This window comes from Tachysurus vachellii, chromosome 2 (genome assembly GCF_030014155.1).
Source record: "Tachysurus vachellii isolate PV-2020 chromosome 2, HZAU_Pvac_v1, whole genome shotgun sequence".
NCBI lineage: Eukaryota > Metazoa > Chordata > Actinopteri > Siluriformes > Bagridae > Tachysurus > Tachysurus vachellii.
Window position 1 is genome coordinate 35459657 of NC_083461.1, and position 12965 is coordinate 35472621.

Here is a 12965-nt window from a genome sequence, read left to right on the forward strand (position 1 = left end):
TTCTCCAGTCCATCATTTCTGTTCTGTTCAACACAGACGTGCTCAGTAACGAGGAAGACGTGTAACGGTTACCGTAGTAACGTTTTTAGATCCGCAGCCCCTGGGATTTTTTTTAGCCCCGGGAAAGAAACCAACCCGGTCCGAGACGAGCATTTTTTTTTAAAATCCCAAATCTGTATATGAAATCGAATCCCGCTCTCTCTCGACGCAGACATGCGGCATTTCTGTCCTCGTGTGTATGGTTTTAGGTTCAAAGCAGTAGGCAAGTCGTTCATGTTTCTTCGGCTGCGTCGTATGCAAGTTCAGAACTTGTTAAATAACTTGATTTAATCAAAACCTGGCAGAGAAAATATTTGCCTTTTTTTTTTTTTATCGTGTTTTGTACAAAGCATAAAAATGCAAGAATCGGGCTTCTCGTACTCCCTCCTCTCCTCTCGGTTTAGAGGAGCTGGCGATGCTGTAGAATTTTTATACAGACGATTCCTATTGAACCGAGACGTTCAGATGCAGCAGCTGTTGTACTGCATTAAAAAACAAAAAAAAAAGAAAAAAAAGAAATGATTTGAAATTGTTTACGGTTTGTGGTTTTGTTTTTTTTTTTGTTTCTTTCTCAACTGTTTCATTCTTTTAGGACAGGTCTGTTTTATCCTTAGTTTGACTTCAATTCTCTGTCCGTTCGAAACAATGAATTACACTTTTTTTTGGGGGTTTTCAAGCATTTTTTTATTCAAAGAAATGATAGTTTCACAATAAATAACCATGCTTGTACAGATTGCTTAAATGTTGACTTATTTTTTATTTTTTTTTTTGCCGATGCCCCGTTTCACCTGTTTCTTCGTGCAATATTGAACGTGGTCATTACTACAGGAAGACAGACTTATTATTTTTTTGCTTTTGTTTGTTTTCCTACAAAACAGAAATCAAGCCATCAGTGGTGCACTGAGAGGATGGCTAATACTTAAAGAAAGGGACTTGGCTTTATGTACAAGTGAAGGGGAAATGGTTCAGGTGGTTGATTTGTGTGTTTTTTCTTTCCCTCAGCTTTGGAAGGTGTGCGGATCCTGTTTTATTTAATGACGCTCCACTGCAGCCCATTCAGTGTGTAGCTAATCTTTTTTTTCTCTGACGACTGAAAATGCAACAAATATCCTGATAACGGTTGCAATGGACCTATTGAGTACCTACTGACCCCCCAGACTGCTGATTGAACAGCATGTGTCTGATTGGATAATTGGAAGTAATCTATTTAAAAAAAAAAAATAAAAAATCTGGCTTCTGAAGCTTTCAGCAACATAATAGCTTCCATTCAAAAGTCGGTCTTAAACTGACGCCTTATTCTGCGTTTCTTGGCACAAGTATTTTGAAGACAAGACTTGATTTCATTCCATAAAGGAAAATCAATCAGGTCAACACGTCCGAGATGGATTTAGATCAGCAAATCAGAAAAAAAAGTCAACACGATTGTAGATCGTTACGGGGAACGTTGATTGAATAACGGTTAAATAAATTAAAATCAAAATTTCACCTTCATCCTTTTATTCTTTCGGTTTGGAGACTTGGAAAAATGTTCAACCGACAACTTGGAAAAGAAAAAAGAAACCGAATTCAGAACTGAAATGTTCTTACTGTTTTAATCCGTATCACCCCGTCGTCAGACCCGTGGAGGAAATCTTTTAGTTCTCTGAAAACGTCGAAGGCTGTTTAAATCCTGAAAAGTCTTCTGAATAAATCCATGGAACGTAGAGATTTTTTTTTTCTTTCCTTTCTTCAATGTACAGTTAGAAAAATTAGCACTCCTTTCTTCTTTATGCTGAATGTACACACATCGTTAACATACCTATTTACACACTCGAGCAGGCAGCGGTGTGTCTCATGCCAGTCTCACAGGCTTCCCTTCATTTGGTTCTTTGTAGAAATCGTGAGAAAGGAGGAGGAAGAGCAGAAGGAAGCTGTTGTACGGGTTTTTAAAAAGGCCTCTCGAACAGCTAGGACCGCGCGTTCGTACGGCGGCAGGGTCAAAATCCGTCCGTCGTCATCAGGCTCTTAATTTGGCTCTAGCTGGTGAATAACTTGCATTAGCGCTGGGAACCGAACATGGAGGTTAAAACCCGGATGAAACCGGGCCAGTCTTATTCTTTTACATTTCTTTTGAGCTGATCAACACATGCTTTCATGTTTTATTTATATAAAAAAATAAAATAAAAAAAAAAGTGGATTGCGAAATCGTGGCCTAAAGCTGACGAGTGACGTCTCAGTTGCTGAGCAAAAGTTCTGTCGCTGTCTCCACGTCCCACGACTTCGAAGACAAAGCTACTATTACTGCGTTCTGCAACAGAGAGAGAGAGAGATGGTTTATCGTTAGAATTATTACTATTGGAAAAACCCTGAAGTAGCAACCACAGTAAACTGCATTTGTTATTCCTTTATAAAGGGGGCAGCTTCACCTTGGACTGTTATAAAACTGTCTGATATAACGCTAACGTCCAAATGCGCTCTGTGTCCACTTCAATAGGAAGACCTGTGCTTTAACGCAGTTCACTACTGGATCATGTGACAGCAGATTAAGAGCTTCGGTTGATGTTCAGATCAAACATCAGAATGAAGGAAATGTGTAAAAACAACACTGACCATTAATTCGACCCACAGAGTGCTTTATCCCATCACGGACAGCTGTGGAGTACTTACCTTGTCGAAGCCCATGGCACAGAGTTTGTCTATTTTGCGTGTATATTCAGGACTAGAGACGGGAGCGCCGGCGTACACGTGGGACCACAGCCGAGCGGTCTGTTTGAACATCTCGGGATTCTGTTTATACTGGAAAACCAAAGTACACGATGCAACGTAAACGCCACTGAGTTTATCAGAGCAAATCTTTTGTTTCTTATTAGTACATGCAGGACAATATCACACCTGATTGGCTACTACAGCATCCTGAGGGTCGTCGGGCTCGGCTGCAGCTAGTAAAGCCTGTAGCGAGAGCAAGACTGTACGTAGAGTCATCGCTGCAGCCCTGTGGAGAGAGAAGAGGTCTGTGGATCTTCATCACTTTCAACTCGGTACTCTTTACTGGATAAACACAGCGCGCGGCCACTTTAAATAATGGCTTGTTTCGTGCACACGGCAGGGAAGGGAATAAAAAAAAGAAAAACTAAATAAATGGCACAGAAATCCTCCTGTTTCTGATTGGGTGTCTGTTGGTAAGCATCAAGCCGTAACATCCGAACACCACGTCGTTTCACCCTGTATACATACAGCACCATGGCGTGCGGCTAGCAGTGAAAAGTTCCTCTAGCTGAGGTTAAAAGAAGGATTTATATTGATGTGTGTGTATATATATGTATATATAGATTTCAGAAGAGGAAGTAGTACGAGTGGCTTCTGATGGTTTTGGTCTAAACGGACACTTTACTGTTCTGTCTCTCGAGAACAGCTTCACTTCCTTTACAATATTTAATACGTTTATCTTTTATTTGGTCTTCTCACAGGCACATGGATGATCAATCGTACACTATATGCTAGCTCTCTTTTGTGTAGCTGGAGCTATGAATTGAACTGAAACCAATTTTAGATCAGGAGCAATTAAGAGTGTTTCCATGAGCTGCTTTTCCAGAGAGATTCTCTGGATATATGAAGTCTGTCATCGTTATCATCCTTATGGTTTCAAAATGCTACCATCCAGGATCAGGGTTCAAGCCCCAGCACTGACAAGCTCCCATTGTTGGGCCCTTAAACAAGGCCCCTTATGCTCTGACCTCAACCTCCAAAGCTGGGATATGTGAAGAAAAATTTTCACTGTGCTGTTATATATTGTGTTATATATGACAAACAAAATGCTTTTATATTTCTTCATATATTACTTCAATAATGACATTCTTTTTTTCTTTTCCTCGACCCTGTTTTTGAGTGGTCCGTTATTGCTGTGATATTTTTAGACTAGGCTGTCAACTGTAACCCAATACAAGCGCACACGATCAGCCTAAACTCACCACTGGTCTTTCAGGATGTCCAAACATATTGCCCCAGTAACCGAACTTATATTGGGATGCCAGATCTTTGTAATAAACCGCACCTGAAAGTAAAAAAATGACAAGGATGGATTGTTAAAGAAACTGCTTACAATGACTGGTTTCAAATATCAAAATATCCTTAAAACATGTAGCCTGGTGTGTATGTATTACAATGCTGACATCCTGGGTTAAACCTGTAGGAATTACTAAAGCTATATTGTAGTATTTTACACATTTTAAACAAGCTACCAAAAGTCCTTTGCTTTCTTTTGCTCGGTCAACAGAAATAGTTTACAGTTGGGAGAGTTTAGAGCGTTGCATGTTGCAGTCTGTACGCATATTAAGATTCGACGTAAAGAACTATCACTAAAATTGGAAATTTGTTGGATCTCGGGTCTTCTATTAAACACTGGAACACTAAGCACACACACACAAAAAAAAAACCCCACTGCCTTCTTATAGGCACCAACCAACACACTGCCACACAGTGAATAGTACAGTAAGACTGTCTGACTTGACTGTTACCTTTGGTGGATTGAATGGATACGTCTCTGGGATCTTGATTTCTAACTGATACCTGCCACCTAAAAAAAAGAAAGAAAGAAAGAAAGAAAGAAAAATGAGGTGTTTATACACTCATTCGAGGGAAATAACATCAAACCTAGTTCTCACCTTCATACGGCGTGTCTGGAGGTCCTGCAATCTCCCCTTTTAACTCTGTGAAGTTTTCATCCACCAGGTCCACCTTAATCTGGTTTTTACTCGTCTGTTCAAAAAGAATGGACAAAATCACTCTCTGGTTTTTCGTCATAACAGTAAATAACACTTTAAACGACGTTGTGTTTTTTTTTAATAGCACTTTGAAGGCCATATTTAGAGGCAGTTCTTTGACGGAACCAGGACAAAGAAGCTGCTGGCCTGTAAGTAGAAATATGACTAGCTAACCTAGCTAGCTGACTAGCTGACAAGTTCCAGCAATTATTCATCTCTCACATGATCGTTTACTGACTTAAAACGTCTGCACTGAAATGAGATTAAAGCGAAACAGATATGAACTTGTTAGTCCTGTGTCAGGTGATAGATAGCACCGGTGCTAATGTTTTGACAGACGGCTAACTGGCTAATGTCAAATTAGCATTGTCCGTCTAAGCTAAGCTAAGCTAAGATAAAACTCCGAGCTACGTAAAAGACATATCATTTTGTTGTTGTTGTTGTTGTTGTCAGTTTATTCACCGTAATCTGAAACAAACACGAGTATTAAACTCCCATAGGACACGACTGACATTTTTGGGAAGCTAACTCAGCTAACCGAGGTTTGATGAAGCAGTTAGCAAGCTAAGTTAGCTTAGTAGCTGATTCTAGCTGTGTTCGAAGGTGTTTTGTTTTCGTTTCCACGCTAATTAAAAATAAAGAGAAAGATAAATGCGGATCTCAAACCTCTTCGCTTTTGAGAACTTCTTTAAATTCCCGTTTGATTCTCTGCACGGCGATGTTGGCCATGTTCATGTAGCAGCGTTCACTCGGGCCTGCAGCCTGCACTGATCCGCTTTCTTTACTCTCTCACTCTCTCTCTCTCTCTCTCTCTTTCACTTCTTTTCCACGATAAAAAACACACACCAATGCCTCTTGTGTCCAAAACAAACAGCCAGGACGACCCGACGATCTCAGAGTGGATGATATGAGCGTTGATATGAAGGCGCTTTTCACGGTCGCACCGCTACATCCACACGCTTCACACCGACAACACCACCACAGTCACACCGTGTGATCTTATTCTATGCGCTTTATCCTGCTACATACGGCTTGTTATCGTCATCGTTACTACATTTATGGTCGCTGGAAGCTCGGTGCGAGTGAAACGATCTTTTTTAACAGACCACAGAAGCTGTTTATGTGGTTTATTATTTTTTTTTCTACAACAACAACAACAACTGATTGTTAGTAGTACTTCCGGCTGTGCTTCGGTGCTATAGCAACGGCTTGTTTACGTTAGATGGACGTCCGGCGCGAGCGTTTGTTTTACACGTGTACGCGTTTAAAAAGAACACGTTTTTATTATTATTTCATTTATTTTTTTATTTATTTTTTTTTACAGGTGAACGAACGTGACAAAGCCCCAGTGCACTTAATAAGTAAAGTGTAGAAATTCACTTTAAAATCAGATCCGGAATGATTTTTTTGATTCTGATTCTGATTCTGATTCGGTTCGTCGGTTCAGGAGATTTAAAAGAAAAAAAAAAAAAAAAAAAACACGAGTGGTGATTGAACTCGTCCCTGAGCTGACAGAACAGACAGGGAGCCGAAGCTTATTCGTCCCGTCGCCTACAAATCGTCGACATCTCGCGAGCTTTGCGACGTGGCTTTGTTTTGTCGCGCGTGCACAGCGTGAAGGCGGAATCATAACAGAAGCGGAACCGCAGCCGGAGAATCGACTCTTTGCCAAAACATAGAACTTAGAGGCGTTTTTTTATATTTTATTGTGCAGATCAAATTTGGACAGACTTTTTTTTTTGTGTGTGTGTGCACATATGTGTAATGTGCACCGTTTAAACTGGGCGTCTAAAGTGCATTGTTTAATGGTAAGAAATGTCTCTTGTTGTTGTTGTTTATTATTATTATTATTATTATTATTATTATTATTGTTAATGTCATATATAACAGCAGCCATGACTTTCCTCCTAACCATCAGTATACATTTTTCTAGTCGTTTTCTTTAAGCAATGTTTTTTTTTTTTAACACTTATTCTTTCATTTCTAAAGTGGTTCCTGTAACTTAGTCAAGTTCTAGATTTAATTTCTAATGACGAAAACAAACAAAACACCACCACAATGCTCTGTCCAACACTGTACTAGTGAACAAATTCATCTTTCTGATTTTTAACGAGTAAAAACAGTCCTCAGACCTGTTTAAACACGCCCTATCCTGTTGGCCTTGATGGGGAGATAAAGATTGTGTCTTTGTGAACATTCAGATCCTTTTGCATAAATGTATGAAATAAATGAATTAACCTTTGGATTAAATTTCCCTACAGACATTTTAAAGTTCCTGTTGATGCTATAATCCTTGAACACTGATGGCAGAAGGAGGGTTTGATCCCTGTGAATGTATCTGCTCTCATGAGCATGCGATGAGGAGACTCATCAACCTGGTAAAATCACAATGACGCAACATATTCCTCGTACACAGTCACACAACACACAGATGGAGGATACGATTAAAGAGATCCAACTTCTCACGATTGTCTAAGTCACTTTTGCATTAGATTCCGTAATACTACGTGGACAGGAAGTTCCACAACACACTATTTAGGTCAGGGTTTCTTTATTAGCCGAACCGGTAGGACGGATTTTAAAATGTCATGGTGTACAATAACAATCTCTACTACCTGATCTTTCAGTTTTTTTTTAGTATATTAACTGCAACCTGTCAAAATTACACCGGTCACTTGGGTTGTATCATTAAGAGTGTTTGGTTTGTATGTTCGGCATGTAAACGTGAATGTAGTCTAGGATTAAACCTCGTTTGAAATGTATGTTTGTTATGTATCTAAATTAGAACGAGCTGTTATAATATTTTCCAAGTCTGGAAAAAAAATCGTTCGAATTTCCGTAGAAAATACAGGAGATCTTGTGTTTGCAAGGATTGTTTGCATTGTGATGTAATAGGATCGTCGTTGGCCGTCGTCTTGGACGTGGTTTACATAAGAGGTGTGGTGTACGGGTTTGTGTGCTTGTACTGTGAATGGTAATTTTTTGAAGATTATTCATTCAAACACATATCTGGTGTTTCCCTGGTGAAGTTTTGAAGTGCTTTGGTGATTCTTGTTTATTTTAATTATTATATAATTGTCCTTTTCATATATTCAGACACAGTGGGATAAAATTTCATGTAGCACAGGCCAGTGTTCAATCGCAATACAGAAGCTTCGAAGACATAAGTCTATAAAATCAGCATACAAGGTCAAGATCAGTGTGCAAACTGCAGTTCCTGTACAAACTAACCGTCAGCGTTAACCCTAATGTCTGAACTGTGAGCTATAATGTAGAGAGATCTAAAGTGTTTGCATGTACAAATCTGCTTGTTGTTTTAACTCTATCTTCAGCTGAGGCAGTCGCAGTCCTACTGCACGGACACAGAGTGCCTTCAGGAATGTAAGTTTCCTCTTTCATTTTCTTAAAGCACAGACAAATAAACCCCACTGCGTTCTGTCTATGTGATGCTATGCGCATTTTGATCCTGCATGTAAGAACCCAAACCAAGGCCCCGTTCTTGGTACGTTATTAAGTAACCCAAAATAAAATGCCAGATTTGGTCACTGTGATCGTTCCAGACAGATTAATCCAGTTCATCATCCAGTTGTGATTTAATATGCAGCCAAACTGAGTTGTTTGAGAAAACTATGCATTTTTTTTTATCTTAAAAATGATTCATCATTCCAAGCCACCGTTTACACACTGATTCACACCTTTGGACAGTAAGAGGAAACCATACACCCCAGATGAAACCCACTGTGATGGGGTGAACATGTGAAACATCATATTCATACATCTTCAGCCAGTGCTTTATTTTAGTCAGTGTTACTAGTGGAGTTTATCTTAGAAAAACTGGAAGCGAGACGGGAGAATTTATGTTTTGCATTTACAAAATGTGTTATTTCATCTGGTTTACACTGATTAAGCTTATTATTATTATTATTATTATTATTATTAGAGCTTCTTGTCTTGTAATATGTTTTACAGCAGCTTCAAAATACAAGATCATGTCAAAATATCATCAGTCCAATTCAGCTAACTCTATGTATCTATCTATCTATCTATCTATCTATCTATCTATCTATCTATCTATCTATCTATCATCTATCTATTGGTCAGCCTTTGTCTGTCTCTGTCTGTCTGCCTGTTTGCTCAGATCCAAAACTATTCAAATTCTCAGCTATTCTTTATGCAAATGCAAGCTGGATTACATTCAACAACCATGGACCAAAATATTGTATATCCGAAAGCACAACAGAAAAGCAAGTTGGTGGAAATTCAGGGGATTTTGTATTCCTAAGTCCTATTGCTTCCCTTCCTAATATTTAAATGTATTACATTTTTATATTTTCTGTCTGACGTGTATGTTGCTTTAAAAACTGTCTCTCTGTACTGATTTGGTGGCTTTTTTCTGTGTATTCAGTGCCAGGACCCAGTTCTCCAATAGGGGGCGATCTGACTCTGCCTATGATTATTATGGGCTGGATCGTGTTGGCACTGGTACTTTTCCTGCTTCGTCCTCCCAGCATGAGAAGACCAAGAACCTCCAACAAACCCACTAGTCCCTTTAATGTAAGTCACACCAAAAATATACCAACCCTGTTCTCTTTGTATGATGTCAATTTTTTTAAATTAAATAAATCTACACGGGGTGGGGGGCACGGTGGCTTAGTGGTTAGCACGTTCGCCTCACACCTCCAGGGTTGGGGGTTCGATTCCCGTCTCCACCTTGTGTGTGTGGAGTTTGCATGTTCTCCCCGTGCCTCGGGGGTTTCCTCCGGGTACTCCGGTTCCCCCCCCGGTCCAAAGACATGCATGGTAGGTTGATTGGCGTCTCTGGAAAATTGTCCCTAGTGTGTGATTGCGTGAGTGAATGAGAGTGTGTGTGTGTGTGTGCCCAGCGATGGGTTGGCACTCCGTCCAGGGTGTATCCTGCCTTGATGCCCAATGATGCCTGAGATAGGCACAGGCTCCCCGTGACCCGAGGTAGTTCGGATAAGCGGTAGAAGATGAATGAATGAAATCTACACAGTAACACCAAAAGTATGTGGACATCTGATCATCACACCTGGTGTTCTGGTGGTGCAATGTTGGAAATACACAAGTGTACAGTATTTATACACATAGAAGCCTTTATCACCACATACACATTACAGCACAGTGGAAATCCTAGCTGAGGACGTTGGGGTCAGAGCGCAGGGGCAGATATGATACTGCACCCCTGGAGCTTAGTGTCAGCCTAGAGATACATGACATTGCTGTGGATGATGTCAATCTGAAACCATGACGATGACCTAGGACTACAGTTGCTATGATAGCTTTTGGACCACAAACAGTTTTGTACTCAAGTCTTCATGTTAAAACTACAAACAAACTTTTGAGTTTGGTTCCTCTCGAGGTTTCTTCCTCATATCATTTCCCCACCACAGTCACCTTTGGCTTTATTAGGGTTAAACTAATAGATGCTTTTTGTTAAATTAGAACATTGAATTGAATCGAATCGCTCTCTACCCTCACGGTCATGTGGTATTTCCACTGAACTATAAGGTGAACATCTAAAACCTATCAACTGAACAGTTTAGACTGTCCATGATATTTACTGTGTAAAAATATTACTTCTCGCTAGTAAGGTTTTATTTTGACATATTTGGAATGACTGCAATTTATTCCATTCACAATTCTTGTGAGCGTTCAGTGGACCAGAGATTTTTTTCCCCAGTGTAGACCCCTCGTAGAAGCTCCTTGTAGTAGCTCGGTGATTAAGGTGTTGGACTGGACGAAGGTCATGATGTCAAACCCCAGGTCCACCAAACTCCTGGTCCTACGAGCAAAGCACCTTAACCCTCAACTGCTCAGCTGTATGAATGAGAGAAATATTCACGTTACTTTTACGGAATTTGGCAGACGTCCTTATATTTATATGTTTTGATCTTGTCCTCGTCTTAGAACATTTCAGGCATACATTTTTAACACCAGTACCCCAGTGCTTGGGAAATACATTGCCTCTAATCCCCTATGTGCCCTATTGAGGTTTTACCGAAGAAACCCAGTTTATTTAAGGGCAAGGCTCATGTTATTATAGTGTTTACTTCCTTGTCAGTTGAGAAAATCAGATAGATCATTAAAGGTACTATACAGAATGGTGGACCATTTCCTCGAGTCCTATTCATTTACTATTTATTTTATGTTATTTTCCATATATTTTTTTTTTTTCCGTTAATCCACTGTATGTTTGTCTTATTTTTCATTCAGAATAACAGCAGAGATCCTCCAGCACCTCCAGTAGACTAGCGACGAACCAGGGCTCCTGACTCCAAACCACGACCAAGACGTTTCGCCTACGACCCGAGCGTTAGACCCGTCTTCCGTCTGATCGGCTCCTCTTCCTCTTCTATCTGTTAGGACTGATTACTTTTTAATCCTGAAACTTTTCTATAATCGAGTGGAGTATTAACCGTCGAAGTGATTGAAGTGGTTAAGGAAACAACAATAATGAAGCCAAAGCAATTATTTTTTTTTTTTTTTCCTTTTCTTAAAGACTTAAAGTTCACCACCACCCTTAAAAAAATAAAACATTTAAGACGTGTGTGTTCTCCATGGTGTTGTTTTAAGTAAGCAAAAGTAAATATAGCTCAAGACACCATGACTAATCCTAGACACACACATGATTCACGGTAAGGTTGCCTCTTCTAGATGGGGGTATATTTCAGGGTGGAGGTTGTAGCACATTCTGCACGAGCTGCGTCAGTTCGCTCACTTCTGATGTCATTCATGAGATCAGAACAAGGGCCTTGGCTCTGGTGCGGTATGACTCTTAAAGCCAGTTTGCAGAGATGCTCTCTCTCGCACCTCTTAACACACCAGTCAGTTCGCATTTTTTCTTTATTTTAGTTTCATAATAACTGAAGCAGAACATTGAGGTTAACAAGAACGCTGAGTGTGTGTCATGAGTGTGGGTGTGGTACGAGCAGAGCTGTGGACCGTCTGGGATCATTGAAGGCTTCTTTGGGACCAGACACAAAAGTTTAGCACTTAATGTACTTAAAATTATAGGGACAGTCCGTGCCAGCATTTAAAGAGAATTTGATTCAGATTTTTCTCTGCAATTAATCTCAATGAACAGATTTCAATCTGTTGTTGTTTTTTTTTTTTTTTTTTTTTTTTTAAATTGGCCATCAAATGACCAAAACATGCCTAAAGTCATAAACATTTATAGACCGCCCATCCTATACGGATTAGTTTCACTACGCAATCGTTTACATGATCTGCTTTCACGTGAGCAAGTTACTGCTGAATAACCATCCAATATAACGATGAATCAAACAGGGAACGTTTATTTATGGCCTTTTTAAATATCCTACAAAAGACATTTGAGGGTTCCGAATAAGTTCTATTTCCGCACCTTAACATTCGAAGGACCTTTTTACTGTGTGTTTCAAAAGTCTGTAGCGTAAAGAAATAAAAAGACCGTAGCTTATATCAGGATGGTCGTATATACAGTTCGAGACTTGCTGTGTTGTAATGTTTACTAACGTGACATATAAACCTGTTCCACTTGTGTTTGGAGTATATAATATCTCGATCATTAGTCAGGCATGGAAAACATTTCTGGATGTTCCTCTGAATTATTAGTACTTACACAGATTTAATTCAGATTAGAATTGGCTCTAAGAGAAAGGGCTTCAAATATGCACTTTTGGTTATTGAACATAAACAGTTAATAAAATCTATATCATGCATTTTCAGTCTCTTGAGTGTGTTTCTTCCATCTGGGATTAATCACTGAGAGGGGGGGAGGGGAATCGATTCCTGCGTCAGACTCAAATAACTGAGTCTTATTGAGTCATCTTGAGTCATGACTCATTAGATTCAATACGCACATTAAAAGCTAGTATTTTTTTTTTTTACGGTGCGATTAAGTAATAAGCGTCGAAAAAAAAAAATCTGAAAAATGTATAAAAAAAAATTAATAATAAAATAAAACAATAGAGTTTTATTTATTCATTTTTATTTTATTTTCTCTGTGAATTTCTTAGACGTAAACCCGGGTTTAAATAAGCGTTTATTTGTATTTTTTTAAAATCGTATTAACGTATTAAGTTTCGTTATTTCTACCTTTGTATTTCCCGTGTACAAGTTTAATCTTGTCGTGTTTGTATTGTCTTAAACGCTACATTAAAAGTCCCTACACGTGGCAAATCTAGA

The 12965-nt window shown here is 39.3% G+C and overlaps 2 protein-coding genes across 3 annotated transcripts; one reads left to right on the plus strand and one right to left on the minus strand.

Annotated features, from left to right (window-relative positions):
* Window positions 1-1617: 1617 nt before the first annotated feature.
* ube2kb (ubiquitin-conjugating enzyme E2Kb (UBC1 homolog, yeast)) lies at window positions 1618-5977 on the minus strand. Its single transcript, XM_060864472.1, has 7 exons — window positions 5445-5977; window positions 4680-4773; window positions 4533-4591; window positions 3987-4069; window positions 2911-3010; window positions 2686-2814; window positions 1618-2326 (listed from the first exon to the last, which is right to left on the minus strand). The coding sequence occupies exons 1-7, from the start codon at window positions 5511-5513 to the stop codon at window positions 2252-2254; spliced, it is 609 nt and encodes a 202-aa protein (XP_060720455.1). The 5' UTR covers window positions 5514-5977; the 3' UTR covers window positions 1618-2251.
* smim14 (small integral membrane protein 14) lies at window positions 4909-12499 on the plus strand. 2 transcript variants are annotated; one of them, XM_060864474.1, is made up of 5 exons: window positions 4909-4927; window positions 7040-7156; window positions 8111-8159; window positions 9184-9332; window positions 11013-12499. In XM_060864474.1, exons 2-5 carry the CDS (start codon window positions 7082-7084, stop codon window positions 11049-11051), a joined length of 312 nt encoding a protein of 103 aa, XP_060720457.1. In that variant the 5' UTR covers window positions 4909-4927; window positions 7040-7081; the 3' UTR covers window positions 11052-12499. The 2 variants fall into 2 exon arrangements, with proteins under 2 accessions (XP_060720457.1, XP_060720456.1); XM_060864473.1 differs by lacking the exon at window positions 4909-4927 and adding an exon at window positions 6364-6586.
* Window positions 12500-12965: the final 466 nt, after the last annotated feature.

What these genes read in the sequence shown, in the direction of transcription:
- ube2kb (XM_060864472.1), bottom strand. Translation starts at nt 5,513, where the DNA reads ATGAACATGGCCAACATCGCCGTGCAGAGAATCAAACGGGAATTTAAA. An exon ending in GACATCCTGAAAGACCAGTG is followed by an intron (nt 3,011 to 3,986) that starts GTGAGTTTAGGC and finishes CTCTCTCCACAG; the next exon opens with GGCTGCAGCGATGACTCTAC. An exon ending in GTGCCATGGGCTTCGACAAG is followed by an intron (nt 2,327 to 2,685) that starts GTAAGTACTCCA and finishes TCTCTGTTGCAG; the next exon opens with AACGCAGTAATAGTAGCTTT.
- smim14 (XM_060864474.1), top strand. Translation starts at nt 7,082, where the DNA reads ATGGCAGAAGGAGGGTTTGATCCCTGTGAATGTATCTGCTCTCATGAG. An exon ending in TGAGGAGACTCATCAACCTG is followed by an intron (nt 7,157 to 8,110) that starts GTAAAATCACAA and finishes CTCTATCTTCAG; the next exon opens with CTGAGGCAGTCGCAGTCCTA. An exon ending in CACAGAGTGCCTTCAGGAAT is followed by an intron (nt 8,160 to 9,183) that starts GTAAGTTTCCTC and finishes CTGTGTATTCAG; the next exon opens with TGCCAGGACCCAGTTCTCCA.